At 39.9% G+C, this 22,882-nt stretch overlaps 1 protein-coding gene across 5 annotated transcripts in view; it reads right to left on the minus strand.

The window, feature by feature from the left end:
• Positions 1–22,882, minus strand: part of CPED1 (cadherin like and PC-esterase domain containing 1) — a 153,330-nt gene that overhangs the window by 98,617 nt on the left and 31,831 nt on the right. For all 5 annotated transcript variants that reach the window (XR_008575473.1, XM_054813359.1, XM_054813358.1 and 2 more), the window contains exons 4-7: positions 18,603–18,709; positions 16,825–16,900; positions 4,482–4,638; positions 2,683–2,851 (exon numbers count right to left, since the gene is read on the minus strand). Coding sequence is in view for 4 of the 5 variants with exons in the window: in XM_054813359.1 (XP_054669334.1) it covers positions 2,683–2,851; positions 4,482–4,638; positions 16,825–16,900; positions 18,603–18,709 (509 nt within the window). In the remaining variant the exon portion in view is untranslated. The remainder of the gene's footprint in view (positions 1–2,682; positions 2,852–4,481; positions 4,639–16,824; positions 16,901–18,602; positions 18,710–22,882) is intronic.

Raw genomic sequence — 22,882 nt, forward strand, 5'->3', positions numbered from 1 at the left:
AACAAAGAAGCAGTAGGGAATGCAGTATTATTCATTAAACTTCTGTTTTTTCTTTACAGTTTCTCTTAATCATTTGATATCATCTGGTACCCCATCTCCAGTCTTAAAAATCTGTCCTTCATATATAGCACATTCTGGTTACTTCTAGCAACCAAAAAGGGTTGTTGTACATAGGGGTCAAATTCTAAACTTAACATACAGAGTTTATGATAGTAATGTTGTAACCAAATTAATCACAATTGTGGATCAATTTCTCATCAATAACAGTTTGCTTATTCTGGTTTGAGAAAATTTGCTGACCAAAGGCCTATGTACACTGAGGAGGTCTCTAAATTATTGTGCAATGTTACTGAAAGCAGCACATCTATGATGGCAATGCAGCAGCTTAAAATTATTCTCATCTGTTTATTAAAAAATAATAAAAAAAATCAGTCAGCTGCTTTTGGGGAAAAACACATCAAACACTAGTAAATTTTTCCAGACCAAAGGCTCCTCCATAGGCATGTTCAGTCCCCAGTGACACCAATGGATATTCTGTCAATCAGCAGAAGAACAGGTCTTAGAGATCCTTTCTGTCATTCTTGACTATTGACAGGTTGGAGCTTCACAACGTAACAAACAATTTTCCCTCCTACACAACAGAGTTGGCAGGAATTGAAAGCTTAGGAGCTTTCTGGATCAGGTTCCCTGGCTGGTACAAATATGTGTAGCTTCACTGGCTACTTTGCGAGAGATTGCTCTGCTGGCATTGTACTTCCCACTGGCAACGAGTGATGACTCCGTGACGTTTATAAGAAACTTGATGTAATCTATCAACAATTGAATTCAAACCTTCTCCCAAGTACTGTTGTCTGACTGATGATCTCCTGCCTGATGCCTCTGCACCAAGCACAGAAGCCTCTCTCTGATTCTCCCAGTAGTGCTCTCTGGGCACTCTGTGAATTCCCAGTGTCTCACTTCTTGTGGAGGCTCCCTGACTCCTCCCAGGTTCTTTGTAGGGCACACTGTTTATGCTGAGAGACAGTCTTATACGCCCCACTTTCCATCATTTTGTTAATTTGCATTTCAATCTATACGTCGCTACAAATGTGCTTTCCGTGGTGCCTATTTTTTGTTTATTTCTTGCCATTTTGACAAGTCTGCCTAAAGCTGTGGAAGATATAACACCACAGCAGCACTAACCAGATTGGAACTACTGTAGATGTTCTGCTGCTTCTATCTATCATTTTTATTGCTTCTTCAGTTGCAAAAATACTCTGTAAGTGGTGGCTGGCACCTCATTCAGCAGACTTCCCTCGGTGGGAATTATTTTACAGAGCCATATCACAATTACTAATGACTGCTAGCCTTTAAAGTAGCCCTTATTTCAACTGCAATAGTGATGCCGCTGGACATCATGCTATTTTAATAAACATAAAACAAAGCTGAACCCCATGGTTTGGAAATGAGTGACCATTAGTCTTCCTAAATGTAAACAGAGGAAAATAGATGGCAAAATACTATATCTTTGTGGGCTTCCATAGCTTCCAAAGGAGGAAAGAAAGAGAAGCACGTTCATCTCACCTAGTTTTGGCAATCTACAATTTGGCATGTTCTCTAAGAATGTCATAGCCCATGGAAGGAAGCAGACACTTTTAGCAGGAAACTCATCTCATTCCAAAATTAGTGTCTAAATTGGATGGGATGATTTGTTCTCTAGAGGTGTCTGTTTCTCCAATAACTAGAATTAGATAATGAGCTTAGACTAGCCACTTAACTTTGAGAGCTAAAATTGTAGAACATACCAAATGGCTGGCATCATCAAAAGCCCTGACAGTGACACCACAACACTCAGACCAATCCAAAGCCAAGACCTGTTCCTACCCCAAGAGGGCTACATGAGCAAAGTGCCAGCCTCAGATGGCTGCTGCAGGAGCTGATCTCCGTGACCTCAAGAAATCACTGCTACTTTGTCGGCTTATTCCTTCAAAAGGAAAGGAGCAACCACAGAACTGTAGTTCATTCACGAAGAGCTGCTGTGTTGCAAGCACAGTTCCTTGCTGAAGGAACAAAGGAATGGGAAAGCGTATGTGGAAATCCATAGTACTGCTGAGCAAACTAGATGTGGAGAGAGAGGGGTCTCTCCAGGCACTTGGAGATGTCCAGAGCTAATCCAATTAAGGCACATGTAAAACATCCTTCTTCATAAAACCTAGACACCATGGGAGGCTCACCCTCTGCATGGTATACTTCCTTCCCCCTATTTAGAAGTGCCCTGACCCTCCTCCATTCTGTTTTACTGCACCTAAAAAAGAAATCTAAACAAACTTTTTTAAATATTTACTTTCCTTTTTTACAACACTGTCAATATCCGGGCAAAAGACGTTACTGCATGACAGCACCCCCACTGCTGTGCTTTAGAGAAAACCTTGCAACTGCTGTCAAATGTCACCAATAAAACTGGGCTCTGAAGCAAGCAAATCCCAGGGCCCTTCATAACCCCACTGCACAGGGCAACTCTTCCCTCCTTCATGAACCAAACCCCAGTCCTGAGAAATGAAAGCTGTACATGAGGAGCATATTCACATGTCAGCTGGAGACTGCAAATAAAGAAGGGGTAAAAAAAGAAGAAAGATATTATCTCATTTAATGTCTCTTTACTTTGCCTGAAAAAGGGAAAAATTAGGAAATGAAATGTTTTACCTTTACAGAAAAGTGCTTCTTCTTGGGTGGATGCCAGACAGTGGCGGTTGAATGAATGAATGCCCGCAGCGGTGTTAAGGATGTCACAAGTACATATGCTTTTATGATGACAGAAATGTCTTGAGCTTTAAGGACGTCCTTGTGGTCTGGTGAACCTGATACCTTATTTCTGGAAAGTAATAAGAATACATAGCATTAATGAAATGCTTTTGCAAATGAGGAAAATGAGTTTTAAGAAAATAGTGAAATAATGAAATTAGTGGAAATAGGAAATTAGCCTCTCCCTGCCCACCCAGGCTAAACACCACAGTAGATGAAGTCAAGCAGGCTGGAACAAAGCTTTATATCAAGTCTTTTTATTGCTTTCAGTATTTTAAAATCTGAATTTCCATACACAGAAAGTAACTATGTTAGGAGGCAGTTATGCTTCAGAGTACATGTGGGTAAATGCATTGTGGGCATGTTGTAATTGTTGCAAACCCAGGACATTCAGAGTGAAGGTAAAAAATAAAGAAATAACAGAAGTGCATAGCGCAGGTACCCAAATTTAACACTGATTTGTAGTGAATTCAGAAAAAATACCCCTAACCTATGGAAAGACTGCACTATTGTTAGCACTTTCTTCGATGCAATATAGGGACACAAGCATGTGGTACTGCATGCTTTCCCTAATGAAAGCCATGAACTATGATTCTAAATATTATGAGTGGCAATGACACCTAGAAATACCCCATAATAAATCAGCTAAACATAGAATAATTATGCAAGTTAACTTTGTCTAGGAAGTGGCATGGCTTTCTAGATACTGGCCTGCAGCTCCCATAGTCATAGAATCATAGAATCATAGAATGGTTTGGGTTGGAAGGGACCTCAAAGGTCATCTAGTTCCAACCCCCCCTGCCATGGGCAGGGACACCCTCCACTACACCAGGTTGCTCAATGCCTCATCCGACCTGGCCTTAAACACTTACAGTCCATACAAAAAGAATCAGCCACAGAAACAGGACAGAAAAAAAAAAACAAACCCAAGGAAAAAAATCCGCTATTTAAAAGCTTATTACTTGGGAAAATCTGAGCTATACTTGGGGATATTCACAAATGTGGTTATTATTCTGCCTGTTAAAATCTCTGAGCATCAATCTACCTCATAGCAAATGCAATAAGATGAGTATACAAATTACGGGTCTCTAAGACTGATTACTGGCAAAAGACATAGGGCTCTCCTCCCATTTCTGTGTAATTTTTGCCAATATGTGGCCTTTCCAGACCTCAATTTTGCTATCTGTTAAGGGAGTCTAATAATATCTATCTTAAAGAGACCTTTTTCTCCCCTCTGCAGAATGGTAGGGCCTCAGAGCATAAAATTTGTGAGATACTGTAACATAGGAAAGAGCACTTGGACAGCCAGTTCTCAAATATTGCTTAGTTCTTCACTTTAGGGAGGGTCTCTGTGCATAGGAATACCTACATATGTGTGTCTGTACTAGGGGCAAGGCAAGGATGGGAGGAAGAAATAGCTCAGCCAATATGAGACCTAAACATTCAGGGGTGTCTCTGGGTCTGTATTTATCTGTCTAGGTGTTTCAATGCCCTTAACATAAAGACGTAGCTGTTCACACACAAAACATTCAAGCTTGGCTGGTACAGAAGCAAACATTATGCAAGTATAAGAGATGCAATACACCCAAGTGCTCCACCTGCTGTGGTCTCCTCTCTTGCTACCTTCTGCATCCCTGACTCCCAACTAGAAGCACAATGAAGCACTCGCAGTTTCCAAGGGTGGGGTGTCATTAGCTTACAGCTCTGAGCTCCCGCTCTGCTTCCACCAGTACCGCAGATGGGCTGTACGTGTCTTGTCAGTGCTTTCGCTGCCCTGGGACACGTTGCTGGTGGCGCTGGCCCTTGACAGCCCAGGCTGGCCGGAGCACTCTGGGGAGATGACAGGGAGCTGCAGGTCTGAAAAAGTACCAAGGGGATGAGAAAGTCAGCAGAGCATTGAAAGCAGCGGTTGACTCCTGCTGTTAAGGGTGTGTAAAACACAATAGGTAGAGAGGAGCTGACAGCGTCAGCTGAAAACGTAAAATAACAAGTGCTGAGACTATAATCCTTTTTGGATCTGCTAGCAGAGAGCTTTACACCCACCAAGCACCCCGTTCCAGCTGCAAGTCCAGAGGCTTAGCTGCAACTCCCACTTCATAGGTGAGTGCACGAGTGCTGCATACAAAAAGCATCCTCTTCCCCCTTCTTCTAAATAGAAATCCTTTATTTCTAAATATAGAATGCCAAAACTTTGTTTCTCACGTAGCCCTAATTACAATTAATGGGGATAAGAAATTTATTTGACTAAGGACCAAGGGACTTTGCCACTGTAATCACACAGACAGCTCAGTAAATAACCACATAACCTTGTTTCTAGGTTCACCGTTTAAGGCTACATTTTGTAGTTCCTGAAATCTATGGGAGGCTTAGTTCTGCCACTGAACACAGTGGGAGCAGGACTGATATATGAGAGTCCTCAAGATTACTGAGGCATGTGACTATTAATAGTAATCAAAATATTGTGATGTGAGATCAGTCAACGGGTGGTATGTATTTTCTGCTTTTACTGTGCTGATAAAAAGGCACAGAGCCCTTACGTTATATCATTATTTAATGTAGGGTGGTTTTCATTAACTCTAACACGCCTCACATTTCAAGTTCTTAAGTAACAGTCAGGGAAAGTCAAGCTGTTCACATTATTCCCAAACCTTATTACTTATCTTTTTAATTACATACTGCACAGCGCAAATGTTATGAATGTATTTGTATAGCTTCTCATTTACAGCATGCACTCTCTACTTTGGTACATGAAATGAAAAATAAAACTGAAGTTGTATTTCTGGTGATGAGCTGTGAGCAGCCATTCAAGGAAAAGAACTATTAATTTTCATACAGATCCTGTTAAAATGACATTGTGATTGTCTCTGTTTATCAGCTGTTCATCAGATCAGCTCAGTTCAGTCTTCCAAGCTCAACTGGGATCTAAAATTAATCTGGTCCTTTGCCTTATATGCACCATTTAGCAGGATTAAAGGCTTTACTAATGAAAAACAGGCACTTATTAATATAGCACCTCATGTTCAGATTATACTCTCATTGGCATCTTTGTGTTGTGTTATGCATTATAACTGACTTGGACTTTGTGACTACCTGTTTGTTGATGGAGCAGAGACAAAACGGGCTACTGTCTGCCTACTTGACTGTGCAGTGATGACAGGAATAAGCCAGTAAATTCCCATTAAGTCATTTATTTACCAGACTTGCTTCTAAATATGCACAGATAGCAGATCTGCTAAATCAAGAGCTATTTTTTCCATATCTGCCTTGTAAAGACACAATGGCATTTCACAATGGCAATTTCCACCCTATAAAGAGACAATGGCATTCCACCATGGCAATTTGCAATAGTCCCACTGCAACTACTCCTATGCATCGTTTTAGTTACCTAACTGAAGTGCCTGTATGAGCAAAATAGTGTTCTTAGGCTTCATCTTTAGGCTATGGAGAGAGAGAGAGAGAGAGAGAGAGAGACCAGTCCTTGGAGCACTAAGGGAAATACTGGTTCTGAACTGGCCTCTGTTTTTTTTTTTCTGGTCTGTATTTTTTCACTGACTATGCAAGAAAACTAAGCTACTTACTTGCAGATGCAAGTAATTCCCAGAGTATAGAGTTTGATCATACAGCTTTGGTGTTCAGGCAAAACTAGAATTATTAAAACACATAAAGACCCTCCACAGTGCACAGATGACTTTAGAAATCTTTTTCTGATTTATCATCATGTTGGTAAAACGGTAAGACGCAGACCTCAGCTGTTGCAACTATCTGTGGAGTTCTGGAGCCAAGCCCTGTACCCCTGTATCTTGGTACTGTAGCACATCCATCAGGAACAGCCCAGCACCGTCAGACTCTGGAGTTCAAATCTCATGGCCTACATCTTCAAACAGCAAGATACTGATCTGTTGACCGTGAATAGAATCAAAGACGTCACACAAAACTCAACGAAGCCCATGACAGCAATCCAAGCTACCCCCTTGCCAATGCTGTCTCGGGGCAGACAAGAGAGAGGTTGTCCTACCTTGATGGCTACAGCACACAGCTGAAAGGAGGCAGAACCTGTGCTTCCAGACCAAGCTCCCTATAGCGTATACACTTTTTACCTTAGGCCATAGCTACATGACAACAGTAACAGAACCATGCAAAGGACAAGAATGACAGTTCTCTTCTCAGCTGATTATCTGAAAGACAAATTATGTCAAAGATGCACATTTTTCAGCAATTGCTTCAGTTAAAATGACCATAATGTTGAGAAAAGGGAAATGCACAAAACATGATTTTCTTATTTAAAAGAAAGCCAATTTTTCACTGAAAATAAGAACAGGGCAGCAGAGAAGGGCTGTTCAGCTTGTTACTCAAGAGAAACTAGAAAGTCTCTTTTCCTTTTTAAAATATGGTTTTAATTGTGTTGCTAAGGCAACAAGTAACCAATATGGTATTAACTCACAAGGCAGAGTTTGAAAAGAATGTAATGAGGTTTGTACCTATATTTACCCCTCTTAAATGAGAGCTTTAGCTGTTTTAGGGAAATAGAAATTATTACTTTGACATTAATTCATTTGTCACTACCCAGTGGACCATTTACTAGAGCTGGACATAACAAAAAAACTGGGTAGGGGCAGATGAAAAAGAGGTGTCCTGAAATTCTCAGACTACTGGGTAGAAGCTACTTAATATTGCCCTAAGTCATTGCAAAATACCTCAACGTAATAAAATGAAAACTCTTTAAGAAGAGAAGGTTAAAGAAATACAGTGTGTTGGCAATTAGCATCGAGAACAAAGAAGGGGCAATGCTCATAAATTATTCCTCATGCTGTAGAGCATCCTGTTGGTATGGTGCCTTACAGATCTCTGTTGGTTTGTGCTAGCATCCACCCGGGAGAGAGCCCATCACACCTGGGAGAGAGCCCATCACAAGGTGGAAGAAGGAGAAAGGGGAGTGAGACTGTCACAAGGCGCTCGCTCCTTTGAGATGATACACAGCACGTACACCATGAGGCAGAGTTAATGAGGGAGTGACAGTCCCTCACTTTGGTAAATCTACTCCTAGTAATCAATGAATACAATTATCATAATAATAAAGACATCGGTAGCGCTGAACTGCAGCACACTCAGCTGCATCGGTTCTCATGGCAACTCTTCACCTGCTCTTGCACTCAAAAGCAGTAACAGTGTTTATTAAAGCTGTAAATTTGTTAATCAACATTATCATCAATGAAAATTAGCCTGAGGTTCCTTTACTGTTTGCAGTAATTGCTGTGTTTTTCCATCTTGAAATCACTCTACAAGCTGTTGTTAATTAAACAGTCTTTTTGAAGTACGTAAAAAACATCAACATTTTATAATAGAAGAGGTGAGGCAGGCTCAGCAGTTGGTATATGTCAGGCAGTTTGGGAAGCCAAGTTAGAAAGAGTCCCAGCATCCTAGTGCCATGTCCAGATTACATCCCCTCTTTCAAAAATCCAGATCTTAATATCAGTAATTTTTGTATCAGACTCTAAAGATAAAAAAAAAAATAAAAGATGTAAACTATAAAAGAACATTTTCCCTTTTAAAGTGGCTATGCAGTAATGGAAAGGCTACACAAACTGCTGGTTTTCCTGAGGAGCAGCTGCAGGCTTTGCTTCAAGTATTTTTGCTGCTGCCACCTGTGATGATCCAGTGTACAGCAAAGGACCTAAGGCCACATACCTGCTTTCACTTAAAAAAACCCCAAAACTTCATTTCCTCGAAATTCTGGCTTGAAGAAGATTTCTTACGCTGACATCTCTGAAATGTTCCCATTGAAAATACTGACAAACAGCACCACTTCACCTCTGCCTAGGGTGTTCTCCACGATGCCATTTTGATGGGTAAGGAAGCCACTACAAGTTCTCAGCTGAATTCGCACATTAGCCTTCTAACCACAGCAACGGGTAAAACATAGATCTGAGACGTAGGAACAGCTGGGGGACACATGTGAAAGGGAGGTATAAGATCCACCAAAGCAAGTCAACACCTCTAGATCAAAAAAATTAAGCACCTCTTTGTCACATGAGCTGGTGGTAGATATTGTTCTGTCAACTGCAATCTCTCAAAGTACCAGAGAGTCAAACAGATCAGTTGACAGCAACAACTGACATCTAACGCAGCAGCTACACTGACATCTAATGAGGCCTTTCAAGTATTTTACACAGCCATGACTTCTTGCTCCCTCTCCCCCCATCTCCAGCTCCCAAGTTATTTACTTGTCTTTGGCTCAGAGTTCTGAAGTGTAACATGAGATTCAACCCATATGCAATAAAGAATAGCTGATTTAAGAGTTACGGCATGTGGCTGAGCAAAAGGTTTACCAATAGCTAGAAGAACATTTGGACAAATAGACTTCCTGGAGCAGAGCCAGGTCAGTGTTGACTCGGCTGTGGACACGTGGACTGGTGGTAAATGGAATGCTTAGGTTAACATGAACATCTGGCGATCTGCAAAGGTAATGAATTCAGCAGAAGGACCTACTGGTTGAACTAAGTGAGTAACACTCAGCTGAAAGAAAAGGAAACAGAAGATGAATGAGGATATGTCCTCTTCTTTATCCTTCCTTTTATATTATCCTTTGTTGTTACAACGAGGGTTACGATATGGCTTTGTTTGTTAATTTTTTTTTACTTTGTTCAAGATGAAATAGGCTATATTTTACACACTTCATACATGGAGCAAGGAACGATTAAGGCTATTGCCTGTAAGAAAAAGGTCATTTTGTTTCTAAAGTGCCCATCAACTGTCAGATGTGTTAGAAACATTTCAAGAGCAACTGAGTCACCTTGGGAGCTCATAGCTGTTTCATGAAGCACAAGGCTAGAGATGGGATGAAACACAACTAAGGTACTGTGCTTCATCCTGAGCTCAGCACATTGTTCATTTCTTCCATAAAGGACATTGTAAGCTCAGCATATTTGTACTTGCAGAGTCTCCATCCAATTGCTTTTCTTTTTAGCAGGAAAAATGTCACTTCAGAACATGAAAGTACATTAATCCTGAAAGCGTACAGGAGACTTTCCATCTGCGCAGAAGTCTTCTGAACTTCTTCCTGCATTTTCATAGTGGTAGTCTGTCTCTAACAGAAGCCTGAATTCTCTCACATGGGAAAAAAGGAGAATGAGAGTCACCTCACATCATTTCTCAGCAGTTTCTGCAGCACAGTATTCAGGAAGGGCTGATAAGAGGTCCTCTCTGCCTGCCTTGCAGGCTTGCTCTCTGACAGGGCATCTCAGTGACTTTGAAGAACTTCATATTGCCTCCTCTGCTGGGGTCATCCATCTGCCTGACTGCTGCGGGATGCTGGAACACAAAGAGCTTATTTCTGAAGCAGGCTGGGCAAACTGCATTGCTACAACCTGGTCCTCTTCTGGTATTTACAGCTGGGCAATTTTCCAGCCTTTGTAGGTTGGAAAGGTGTGTTAAACAGCTGCAAAGATTGCTTCACATCAGGAGATGCTTAAAAAGCTTTCATAGAGTCTTAGGCAGACTTCCAAGCACCTCCAAGACTAGGGGATTTTGATCAAAATAAAGTCTACTATCCAGTACCTTTTGCTCAGTCATGTATAGCAACCTGCTCTAAGCTGTATAACCACGAAAGTCATGAGCATTAAAAGTGCATTTTTTTCATTTTTCAGTGTTGATTTTGGAGGATGGATGATTTCAGTTGAACTACTGCTGCTACATGCCTTGAGGTCATTGCAGACTTGTCACAGAAAGCAGACGTATTCCATTTAATTGCCTCTGTTATCCAGTTGACCTATTGGATGAAAAGACTCTGAAACAAAGATTAGTACTCTCCTACGGTTTACAGATTATGCCTTGAGGTTGCTAAAGAAAGAAAGAAAACCTTTAACACTCAGTTTTCTAACCTATGCATTTAGAAAAGGGTGGCTGTGTAACTCAAAGCAGACGCCAAGTATTTGAAGGATGCTAGGAAGACTAGGAGCAATCCTGCCCCCCCCCGCCTCATGAAGTCCTGGCAAAATTTCCATTGATTTCACAGGAATATGATTTCTTGCTTGATAATTAACACTCTTGTGATGGTTTTGACATGTGTTATAAGCTTCATTTGCGATGTGCACATTGCTGCAGGTTCAATATCCCACCCACTACTGAGTATTGATCTGGCTGTCCCTAAAAGGGTTTCATATTCAAAAAATGGAGTGATCCCTCCCTCTGTAATACAGTTAATCTCAAAGCAACCCACTCTGAATATTCAGAATTTTCAAACTATTAGTCATTTCTAGAAATTTAAACTATCTAAAATTTGTTTAGTATTAAAAAAAAAAGTTTATAGTAAAGTAGATCTAGAGGGAAAAGAATTTAAACTGTGGGTTGGAATGCACTGAAATTCATACCAAAAAACACCTGTAAAATTTCAGAGTTATAAAGACAAAATCATGATAGTGCATCATTTTGAAGTGTATGTGCTGTTTATTTTCCTCTCTAAAACAGTAGCAAATACAGCTTCCCTTTAGATTAATCATTTACTATGTTTTCTGCTTCTCTGTTTTGGCAAACCATATTTATTAAATACAGTGTTTGTTTCTTCATTCCTAAAGCATCCTCACAGTTAAAAGATAGGGTTATTTTTTTTCAATATTTTCCATAAGGGCTGCTTCTTCTGTGTGCACCTTTCATACTAGAACTTAAATTTATAGATAAGCTACAAAATTCTGGAAAAAGCATCTCAGTGAAAATGCTGGCTGACTTACATTATTGGAGCCGCAGCTACGATTGTGTACTAGTGACAGGGCAGAATATAGAATAGTATAGCCCAAGTAATTAAATTCATTTAGCTGCTTTAATTCTTTTCAGTGTCCTCATATTTGTTGTTATTACAGAAGCACATTTTTGTCTTGAGATATGACCCTGCTGTAAAACAAAGAAAATCCTGCCCCACATACTTTATAATCAAATTAACTCAAAAGAATCAGATGCTGATTTTATTGGCCACTCTTGAGGCTCTTAGCAACTTCAGTAGCAGAAAGGTAATGGGCACAAAACTGATCACAACTGGTGTGCAGATATTTATAGGGGCCAGCTGGCAAAAGAAATGCATCGCTTTATAAAGAAGCATGTTCCTGTCACAGAGATGTTGAATTATTACAACAGAAAATAAATCTAATCTATAATTGCTCTCTTACATAGGTGGCCCAATAAGGCTTTGCTTCCTCCCCTCACCTCATCACCCTTCCCACTGACCACCACCCCCACAGCCAGGGACACTGGGGACAAAGAGGGCAGATTTGCTAGGCATGGGGAGAGGAAAGCTGGAGCGGGTCTAGCACCAGACAGTAAACATATCACATTGTGAGAGCACAGTCACACACCTGCACTATCTTGGCTCTCCCTCCCACCCAATTTCATTTGGGTCTTGCCTATCCCGAGACCTTCTGTGTGATTAACACCATTGGCCAGCCCCGCAGGTGACCAAGTGGGCACGCGAGGCTGGTAGACACTCATAAAGTCTCCGCACTAGTGACACTAATAAAAAGAAATGCAGAAGGGAGACTACAGCAGAAGTATTACTTTAAAAAGAATTAGTGATCTGGGTGGGTAGAGAAAACAGCTATGCATGGCACAGTCTGGGCCCTGGAAGTGATGAAGCAAGACAAATGCTGACAGACTAGCCTGGGCTGCTTGGGGAACAGGAAAATCAGGGAGGCAATGCTGTAAGTGTTCCCACTACTTTTCCAGACAAAACCTGTCAAAGACTGTATTTGTTGTGCATACATCAGGATGCCTTTCCTGTGCCCTAAACTGAGGCTGGGCAGTTCTGCTGACATTGCGGACCTTAGTCCTCTCCATCTCCTAGCTGTGAGTAGTTCCAGGAGGTAGCCAAGCCCAGTTGTACCACCACCTGTGATGAGACATCGAGTATAAGTGCCTGAAATCTCTTTGCCAGTCATTCTCTAACCTCAGAGGGCTCCTAGGTTTGGGTTGCTTGCAGGAAGATTTCTTTCACAGATCCCTGCAACAGCCGTAACTTTTGTTGACCTGAGCAATAAGCGCCAGGAGCCTTCCTTGGTTAGTCGGTAGCCATGCCAGAACTTCTTCATGGCCCAAGTCCCACATAGGGAGCAGACATCAGGCACCTGATTAAACACTGGGCCAAATGCCCTGCAAAAGCAGGAGTGAAGCCAATCTTCTCAGGCTGAGCAGCAAGAACTTATCAGTGTCTTCCATGTTGAATTTTAAGATCCATTACCGTTCTTATGCCTCATCACAAACCCACTGCCACATGTGCCCATCCTCCAGCAACTGCTTTCATCTCTTTCCTTCTCTTACTTAATCCAATTTATTCACACACATCACATATTTTTTGCCTTTTTTTGCTCCTCTAAATTCTTCCTCTATTCTGTCTTTCTGAACTTTTTTCCTCTTCCCAGCTTCTCTCCTATCTCCTAAAAAAGGAGTCATCACTGCATGAGTGTAATTTTTTCCCCCATACAGATAGAACCAATCTGAATTTTCAGAGTAACAAAAAGATTTTCCATTAAAGAGACAAAGCAAAGAAACAAGCACTGACCTGATGTTTTCTACAATTCATTTTCTTTCCCACATTGATACAACAGGGATATGAGAAGGGGCATGCTCTCTAAAATACAAAACCTAGCAGCTTAAGAGTTGCACAACAACAAATAGAATTTTTAAAAATAACCTTTACCCTCGTACCCACTGCTTATCAATATCAACACTGTCATCCCCACAGTAAATCCAGTAATCCCATCATCTCAGCCTTGCTGCCTGATATGTCTTTCTACTACTTAGTGTGTCTTTAATTAGATCACACAATTCTTAGAACAGCAACTTTATGTTTTCACTTTTACAGGAAATTGCTTGGCTCCTTGGGGGGCTGACTAAATGACAAACACAGTAATAACAAACCAACTGATCCTCTTCAACCGGAATAGCAGAGAAGCCTTGTCTCAAACACACAAGAGTGAAAGTACGTGACTGATTTGAAAGGAAACAAACTCTTCTGTGGAGGAAATACTGATGAAAACCATTCTTTCCCCAAATAATTTTAAAATTGAGGGTCAAACAAATCTTAATAATTGGCAACTTTGCTGTTGTTGGGAAGAAAAGTCTGTCAGAGGATGCAAGCAAAAGAAAGAAGTGGAAGGAGCTGACTTTATTAGATGAATGGAAAGGGAGCAGAGGATCTGAAATATTTGGTCTACATAGAAGTTTGCTTTAACTTTTTAAGTTTGCCTTTTTGTCCCCTTAACCTGAAATCAAATTAATTACCCTTCTGATTCTAATTTCACCTTCTATGGGTGAACTTCACTCATAGTAAATTAGATGTTACATATCCAGTGATACTGAATGGGATTAATTTCCGGATTGAGACACTTTGAAGCCTGGTCTATACAAAGATGAACCCCTGTGTGCCACCATCTAAGTTGCCATTCCTGTCAGTGGACGTTAGTGTAGTCTACACAGTCAGTGTGGAGCAATTCAGCTAACCCTAAATTGTGCCGAAAGTAAATGCTCTTTTGGGCTTGCTCGCTCTGAACTGTACTTCTGTTAATTTTGGGAGTTTAGATAGCAAGTGTTAAATTCAGGTGTTCACACATTGCCATCTAGGACACCATAGGATATCCCTCTGGGCCTCCAGCTGCTGGACCAGAAAGACATAGGTTCTGTGCCGAATCTGCCCATCCTTCTGGGCGTCCTGGACTCTCCATAACATCTCAGCTGGCATGAGACCCTTGTGTTGAAACAGCTACCTCAGCCCCTAGACCACCTGCTGATGTGGAGACACCTAGATTAAAGAGATGGATTATTTTTTTTTTTTTTTAACTTTAAAACACTGCAGCTAATTTAGGTTCAAAATCTTTTTTACTGGTAACTGAAAGGCAAGGGGTAGTCCTTTTTCTATCTGGCAGTCCCTCAGCAGACTGCTAAAATAATCCTCCGTTACTGGGTGAGTAGGACTCAGACTGTTGTTGCCAAGCACGCATACTACTTTGATTTCAATGGGATTTCGGCAACAGTCAGAAGGGCTTTTCTCTTTGCCAGGAAAGCACTAATAATATAAGTATGGAATAAGATGTTTACAAATAGCCCTTCGCTAAAGAGGAGAGAACACTGGACAGCTTGACAGACCACTTACACAAAGTGGCTTGTACCACAGTTTATGGACAACAGTGAAAATATGCATATTTTAAGGGGAAAGCTCTGTGTGTGGCGAGTGCCTCTTGTGTTTGTGGTTTTGTGGTAGCAAAATAATAAAACTACTGCAATTGGCCTTTCTCCAAGTACGAGGGCAAACCAATATTTTTTAAAGGCAGTCTGTTACAACATAAGTAGGAAATATCAGTTCCTGAAGTCCCTGAAATTTTTAGAAATCTGCTCAGGTTGGTCTGAAACTGGTACTATATCAGAATACTTTCTAATTCACTTCCCAGCGCAAGGGAATCAAGGCACTAGGCATCACTGAAGACATATTTAAAACTCAGCCAAACCAGAATATATCACATAACTGGTGTAATATGAGTTCACAATAAAGGACTCTCATGGGACCTGGATAGATGTTCCTTAATACTGCATGTTCCTTATGACCAGTTTTGACAATTTACCGCACCAGGAAAATGGAAATGTCCAATTTAAACTGACCCTCAACATACAGTTCTTTAAGGGAAACACTTCATATAAGTTTTAAATATTGATCAATCTTTAAATGAAACAGTAAAAACATTAAAAGGGAAAATATGGAATGCTTAGGTTAGAAACTACCTAACCTCAGCTTTAGTCAAGCGTCCAAGTGTCAGGTATTTAATCTAAACTACTTGTCTAGGCTCCACTTACAGTCAGTGGTGAGAGGTAATTGTGTAGTAAGTACCTGCAGAGGGTAATTCAACACACCTATTTTAAACACATAGTTTAGTATAAAATGAAGTAGTGTTTGAAGGTGCCCCTCTCTCTCCATTGGCTTAAGAGGAAGACTAGAATACTGGTGCAGAAGATACCTGACTTCTAAATGGTTAAATGAGACATAATCAATCCTTTCCTTATGTGCTAAATGTAGCATATATATAAAAAGTGAAAAGAAAGAGAAGAGGAAGAGGAAGACAAGACCAATCAATCAATCTTGTATATTTGTCTGTAAATAAGCCCAAATACTGATGGAATAAATGTGGGGTTGGTTGTTACTGGATTAAAAAAAAAGACAAGATTTCTTATAAGCAAAGTTTATATGGGATAGATCATAAATCCAAATTAGCATTGATGTTGGATATTTGGTGGTGTAGCTGAGACCAGAATGTGTCCCTCTGTAGTTTAAATAGACCTAATATGGTGCGCAACAGTTTCTTCCAGTTTCTATTCAAAGCTGAATTTCACCCATAGTAAATTAGAATTCTCTGGCAACTGGCCCGTAACCTTTAAACTTTTCTGGTTGATGATCTTAATACACAAAGGCTTTTTATCAGTAAACTACGTCTGGATGGGAACCAAATCCCAACTCCTACTCCTTCTCCATGCCACAACATTTTTGTAAAGCTGAACAAACACATTACACCGAACCCAGGGCTTTGAAGTGTAAACACCAATACACTATATCAACACAAAACAGTCCAAAAATAAGACACTTATGGTCAAATTATTTCTGCAGTATGCAATGGCTAAACAACTTTAGCTGTTGAAAATTGCCAGATAGAAGAAAGACTACCCCTCGCCTTTCAGTTACCAGTAAAAAAGATTTTGAACCTAAATTAGCTGCAGTGTTTTAAGGTTAAAAAAAAAATAAAAATCCGTCTCTTTAATCTAGGTGTCTCCACATCAGCAGGTGGTCTAGGGGCTGAGGTAGCTGTTCCAACACAGTATCTTTACCTGAAAAGATACTGCACAACTGTAATTTAAGAGGTGTCTGAAATGGATTATCATTCTTGTTTCATTTTTTCTTCCTATGCATTCATGACTAAAAATAAAAAGGAATTGTAAGCCTGACAGTGTCATTTCAGAGACTTCTTATGACAACTATTAAAAGACCATCATCATATATGCAGATTTGAAAAATTAGGTTACCTGAAAAGGCTTTTGTTATCTGGCATAATCCCTCTTTTCTGCAAAGGAAATGCTGGATTTCTGGAAGGAGGTTTACCTGTAGGTAGAAAGATAAGCTTTAATGATTTCATTCAGAAAAGCGCTCTTTTTCCTGGAGCCTTCAATGGGGTTGTGCTTAAGTTATCAGACACACCTCATGTGCAAAACTCCTCTCAGTGTCAATAGCAAATTACAACTTTGCCATTCCTGCAACGTGAGATAATCAAGCTAAAGTATGGGCTCTTCCTCCATAGCCATCACAAATCAAAATTTTAGACTTATGGCTCCCCTCCGGGCTGCTGAATTTTCACCCCTTCCCTGCCCTCTTTTTAGTTTCTGCAGCTTCTCTGTTCTCTGCCAGTTATCAATCACTGTCTCTCACCGCATGGAAATAGTCTATGCCTCTTGAATCGCTGTGCTTGGGAGCAGCAGTAAGCTAACACAGCTAAACCACATCCAGGCTCTGCAACAAAGAACTGTGTTGCACCATGGTATGGACATGGCAGCAGCGAGTAATGTTAGTCCAATATTTAAAGTTATCCGGAGATATGGGCCATCTGGTTTAAGTCCCTACTGTGCTGCAGACTTCCTGAGGGAACTTGGACAATTCCTTTGATCACCTTATGTCTCAGTTATTCATGTGTGAAACTTCTGGACATTGCGAAGTGCTGTAAGGATTATCATATTGTACAGTATAAGAGTCTCAGATATGATAATATGGGTAGAATGAGCAAAGAGCAGTTTGCAGAAGCCTGGGATGTTTTATGATCTGAGACCTGAATCCAAAGCATGTATAGCAAATTGGAACTGCTATAAAAATTTCACTTTGCATATACTTAGATAAGGCATCCTGTCCCAGGGAACCCCAGCGTACATGCTCCTAGCTCGGACTTCTGTGGACACATAGTGTTTCTTTGCAACCTCATGAACTTCCTGTCTGAACTAAACACCTTTTAAAAGCCACTCTATTTCTCCCAGTCCCGCAGTAACCTAAACTGTGCCCACAACATACTCAAGTGAAAAAAAAATAAAAAGTCCTGAAAATACATAAAATATTGGCATCACTGTGAGTAAACAGATTGCAGTGCCAGAGTAAGGAACTCCCTTGAAGGCCCTGGAGGAGGGCACCAGTCCAGCTCACACATTATCAATTGTAGGAGCACTGTCACTGTTTGGAGAGGTGCCTAAATTATGTTTACAAAGGAGCAATTACATTAGATGAAACTCAATACTGATATAAGATGTGAAACCTAAATTAGTCCAGCTTTATCTTCTGCTTATGCTATTATTCTGAAATATTGCATGCATTGGCTAGTGTTTCTCCCCATTTCTAAATTCTCTTTTTCCAATGGGGTAAATTGTTTAATTTTCCCTTGACTTCTGGTGATGCTTTTGCTGCCTGACATGCTGGTTGAGGGTGGTCAAGAACACAAAAGTTCAAGCAAAGAAGAGAAAAGGAAAACCTGACACTCACTTGTAACAATTTTCAGTATTTACACTGAAATACTTGCATCCAAAATAACATACCATGTCCAAATGAGAAATTGCTTTTGATCACTTTTGAAAGACGAATGAAATGTTGGTACCTGACAAGTATTTCTCAGTAGACAGGAAACTCGAAAAAACCTTTTTATTGCTGTTAAACCATGCTGCTGCAGTATAAAATAAGCTTTAGATACTTTTCTTTTTATGACTGAGTGCTAAAAATTTGGTCTAGCCCTGTCCTCATTCCCACAAAGGATAACACAATAATCTTGTACCTTCTGGAATAACTCTAGATGATGCAAGTCTTCTATTTGAATGCAGCCAGTACCTTCATTTTTTCTGGAAGATAAGCAGATCAAAAGATCCCAGGGGCTTGTACCACCTATCAGGAAAGAAAAGAAGCATACTGAGAAAGAAAATAGCACACAATTCCTATTTGAAAAAAAATACTTAGAGCCAAATCCTAAGGATTGAGTGCTAGGAATAAGAACAGCTACAGGTGGCAGAAAGGAAAAAGACATATTCACTACCACAGTTCGAGCTTTGGAACTATATTTAGGTATTTCACAGTTGGCACCTCCTCTTATACCTGCCTACTGATGCCCCATCCCCTGGTGTGTCACCTGTTTAGCATTCAGAAATAAAAAAGCTGAATAGTATGGTGCTGCTTTAATTTGTTCTTTTTTCTGAACTCCTCAACATGCACACTTATAACACACATCCACTCTATGCAGTGTTATCTTCTGAGGTCTTTCATTATTGGGAAGTAAATTTTACAGGACATAATATTGGCCATGCTATTACAAACAACAGGAATATCTAGCCTGAATTTTGGTGTAGCAGCTTCCTAAATATCAGACACCAGATTGCCAACATCTAGAACTGGTGTACAAGTGGGAAATAAGTTGCTCTGAGCAAGTAGCTAGCTTCAGAGCTAGTTCTGATGCTTCCTTTCTGGGGCAAAGCTGACCTGTGAGACCATGGGGTTCTACTATCAGGAAACAAGCAACACCGGAATCAGAGATGGCTTGAAGAAGAGAAAAAACTAAATTGCACCAATTAAAACACCATTATGGATTAGAAGATACAAAAATAGGTCTTGGAGTTTGCCCATGTCACAGCATGTGAGGTGGTATAGAAATGCTAATGTAGCTTCTAATGATCTTGGTCAGCTCCCTCAGGTGGTTATTTGTTTCCTTCTGTTATACAGCCTTTGTAATTTGGACTAGTAAGAGATAGTGGCATCTCTCAAAAGATTAACAGAATCACTACATCTGTTGAGGACACCATGAATATGTTCAATAAAGGGTAAACCATTTCAGTGACAGGATGACAATTGGAAATAAAGAACTTCCAAACAGAAAGGGCAGCCAGAGGAGCTGTACAGCATCCAAGGCAGGGTATAGCATTAGGTCAAAGCTCTTTGCAGGACAGCTATTTCAGTGGCTGGTTGGTTGGTACTTTTTCCCAAGGCTGAGAAGATTACATGCATTTTATTCTATTTTGTGCTACCCATCTGTGATACCTTCCTAATTTTATTAGATTACCCCCTAAATTTGGTCCCACTGATGGCCCACAGAGATATTTATTTTGGCTGATTGCTCCCTCCAAAATGTAATTTTTTCCTAGCCCAATCCCAATCACAAATGCCAAGCAGGGTGAAGATTTCACTTAAGGAGATTTAACACTCAATTTACATTAAGGCAGTAATGAACTGATTGTGTAGAATGGGTCCAGGACTATGAAAGTAACTATCACCTTTTTTATAAGCAGTGAGACAAAGCTGAAGAGATGAATTTTCAGTTATGCTGCATCCATTACTGTAAAGAATTCTTCAATTTCACATTATGAGAACCAGTATTATGGTATAAAAATAACTAAGGCATGTGAAATTTAGGCAAGACAGATTCACTACACGCTCCTTTGTGAAAGAAAAAACAAAAAACTGCAGGTAGATAAAAATGGCACAGATAGCAAATAAATGAAACATTAAAGAAATGTACAAGCAAAAACTTCATTTTAGCGCAAAAGATTGACAGTGTTAACAACCTACTCCATGACCTCATTGGCTATGTAATTATCAGATTGGCAAGATGTGATGCCTTTGACTAGTAAACACCTTTGAATAAATCATTATAATTATATACAAAGCACAATGCCTAGCTGTGTGCAAATTGAAAGGGAGCTGGAGGGAACTCCATTTCTCAGAAGCAGTTCATTTCCTTCCCTTGTTTATTATTACACATCCTGGCCAGGCATGAATTTGATCCCTGACTCCAAAGGATACGCTGCACTGTGTATCATTTGCCTTCAGGACACAGCAGAGTGATCGATATGAATGTAGCGAAGAGCAGAAGAAGAAAGGAAAAAGGGCCCTCAGACCCAGTGTGTTTCTCAGCCAGTGCCCAGGAAACAGAACAGTTAACAGCTAGGAACAATTTTTCAGGAGGGATTGAATGCCTGCCATTATTTGTGTTTTCTATTTAGAGTAATTAGACATCTAGCCAGTTATTTCAGTACAGAACAATCAGGACTGAAACATGTCTATTTATAGGAAACAGGAGACTTCCTATTAGAAAAACAGCGTACACCTAGTGCTGTCTCTCAGATCCAGGCTGACAGAGCAGTCTGGTTTCTATTTAAATGTAGCAATAGGTTTCTAATCAGCTACACTTGAAAAATTGTTCTTGGAAAACAAAAATGAAAGAGGCATGTGTTACAACAGTTACTTGGTTTTGGAGTAGGCTCTTCTGTGAATAGATACAGCCTAGAAATTGCCCGTGTCATTCCTCTCACAGCTTAACTTTTAGTGGAAAATGAACATCTATGATCGTGAGACCATGAGTCTGCCTCCCTTCTGCAAATGTAATAATTATAAAACTATATCTCAGCATAAAAGTGCTAGTGTTATTAATATTCCAGTAACACCAATTGGCTCAGGTGAAGGATCCTAAGCTGTCAGGCATTGTATTTTAACACAGAAGACGATCCCTTTCACAGAAATTATTTCTAAAATAAAACAGTGATACAACGTGTGAGCTAAAGCAGTCTACAATAAAAGAGAACAAAAGTGACGGTAATAATACAAGTCATCTGCATGGAAAAACTTGTGTTTCAAAATGTTTTTAGACATGTTTAGTGAAGAAGCATAAATAATGTCCATATTATTCTGCCTTCAATGTACACACTGTTTTGCTGGTTCCCTGCAGACTTGACACCAGAAGCGAGCTTTCACAGGACATTTGAAGTGGAAGATTAAAAAGGATACTTCCTATCTGAACAATTTAACCACTAGCAATTTGCATGAAGCTTTTTCCACGTAAAGGGCTTTGTCTACAGATATGGAAATCTTGTTTGCTTTATTCAGCAAACCAGTGGAGCTCAGCATGCAGGAGCAGTAGATCAGTTAAACAGTATGAAATCCCACCTCATGGAGATAGTCTCTACTGCTTTGCATTACTTTGCATTTGGACAAGCAGAAGAGTGGTAACTTCAGATAAGGACATGCAATTGTATGTTCATTCCCTCTCTGAGCACCTTTTCAAACCCGGATTTTTTAGTTCAGCCTGTTAATTAAGGCCTTGCCTACACAAGGAACGTTCATCTACAGAATTACATCTTATTATGCAGGCGAATTGAGCTTAATGTGGATACGGCTTAAGCTGGCAGCATGAGGCTTTTATTCATCTATCTTTTCTGCCAGCTCTTTCTCCCCCCTCTCCTCCAGTCTTTGTAGCCCTGTCTTGCAATCCCATCTTAAAAAGTGTTTATGTACCTGAATGTGTTTCTCCTGTTTACCTGAGAGTACCAAGCCGAGTTGCTAATCCAAGAATCAGTACTACAGCCTACTTTGATTCCAATCCACTGTGACTACCTTTAATTACTCTCATTCTGAATGAGTCACAGTACATACTATTCAATTCAGAGACCAATAACTTTCAAGTGAAAATTGATATAATGTACAAATCATAATTTTCAACAAGATACCACTGTTTTCATTGGCTTTGACTCTGACTTGTTACTTGAAAGAATTAAAATGGATAACATGGCAAAATAATCTAAAAGATAACAATCTAGAGAGAAAAACAAACATGTTTTTAGCAGCAGTGGAAACAGCAATGCAGAGACCAATAAAAACATTTAACTTTTTCTAGAAAAATATTCTGCAGAGAGTTTTTGTATTCAAAGTGAACAGAAACAAAATGAGAACTGTAGGATTTAGTGGGGTTTTAAGCTTATAGCATATACATTTTATAGATGAACTTCAAGAATTTCTGGAGGTTATTTCTAAAATGAAGTAATGTTATTGCTACCTTTGAAATTATCACATTCTCCCCATGAGCTATGGCATTGGAGGCTGGATTTTGCAGGAAAACTGTTAGATGCATGCAGCTCAATGGAGTTTTTAATCTCTTATGTGTATACACAGAAAAGTATTCTTTGCTTTAACCAAATGAGTAAGTTTCATCCCAATATCATAGCTTGATTTTCATTTTTCAGTGCTAACGTCCTCATTCTGAATTTTGAAATGAAAGAACTTTGAAAATCAAATACA

Source organism: Grus americana, chromosome 1 (assembly GCF_028858705.1).
Source record: "Grus americana isolate bGruAme1 chromosome 1, bGruAme1.mat, whole genome shotgun sequence".
NCBI classification, from domain to species: domain Eukaryota; kingdom Metazoa; phylum Chordata; class Aves; order Gruiformes; family Gruidae; genus Grus; species Grus americana.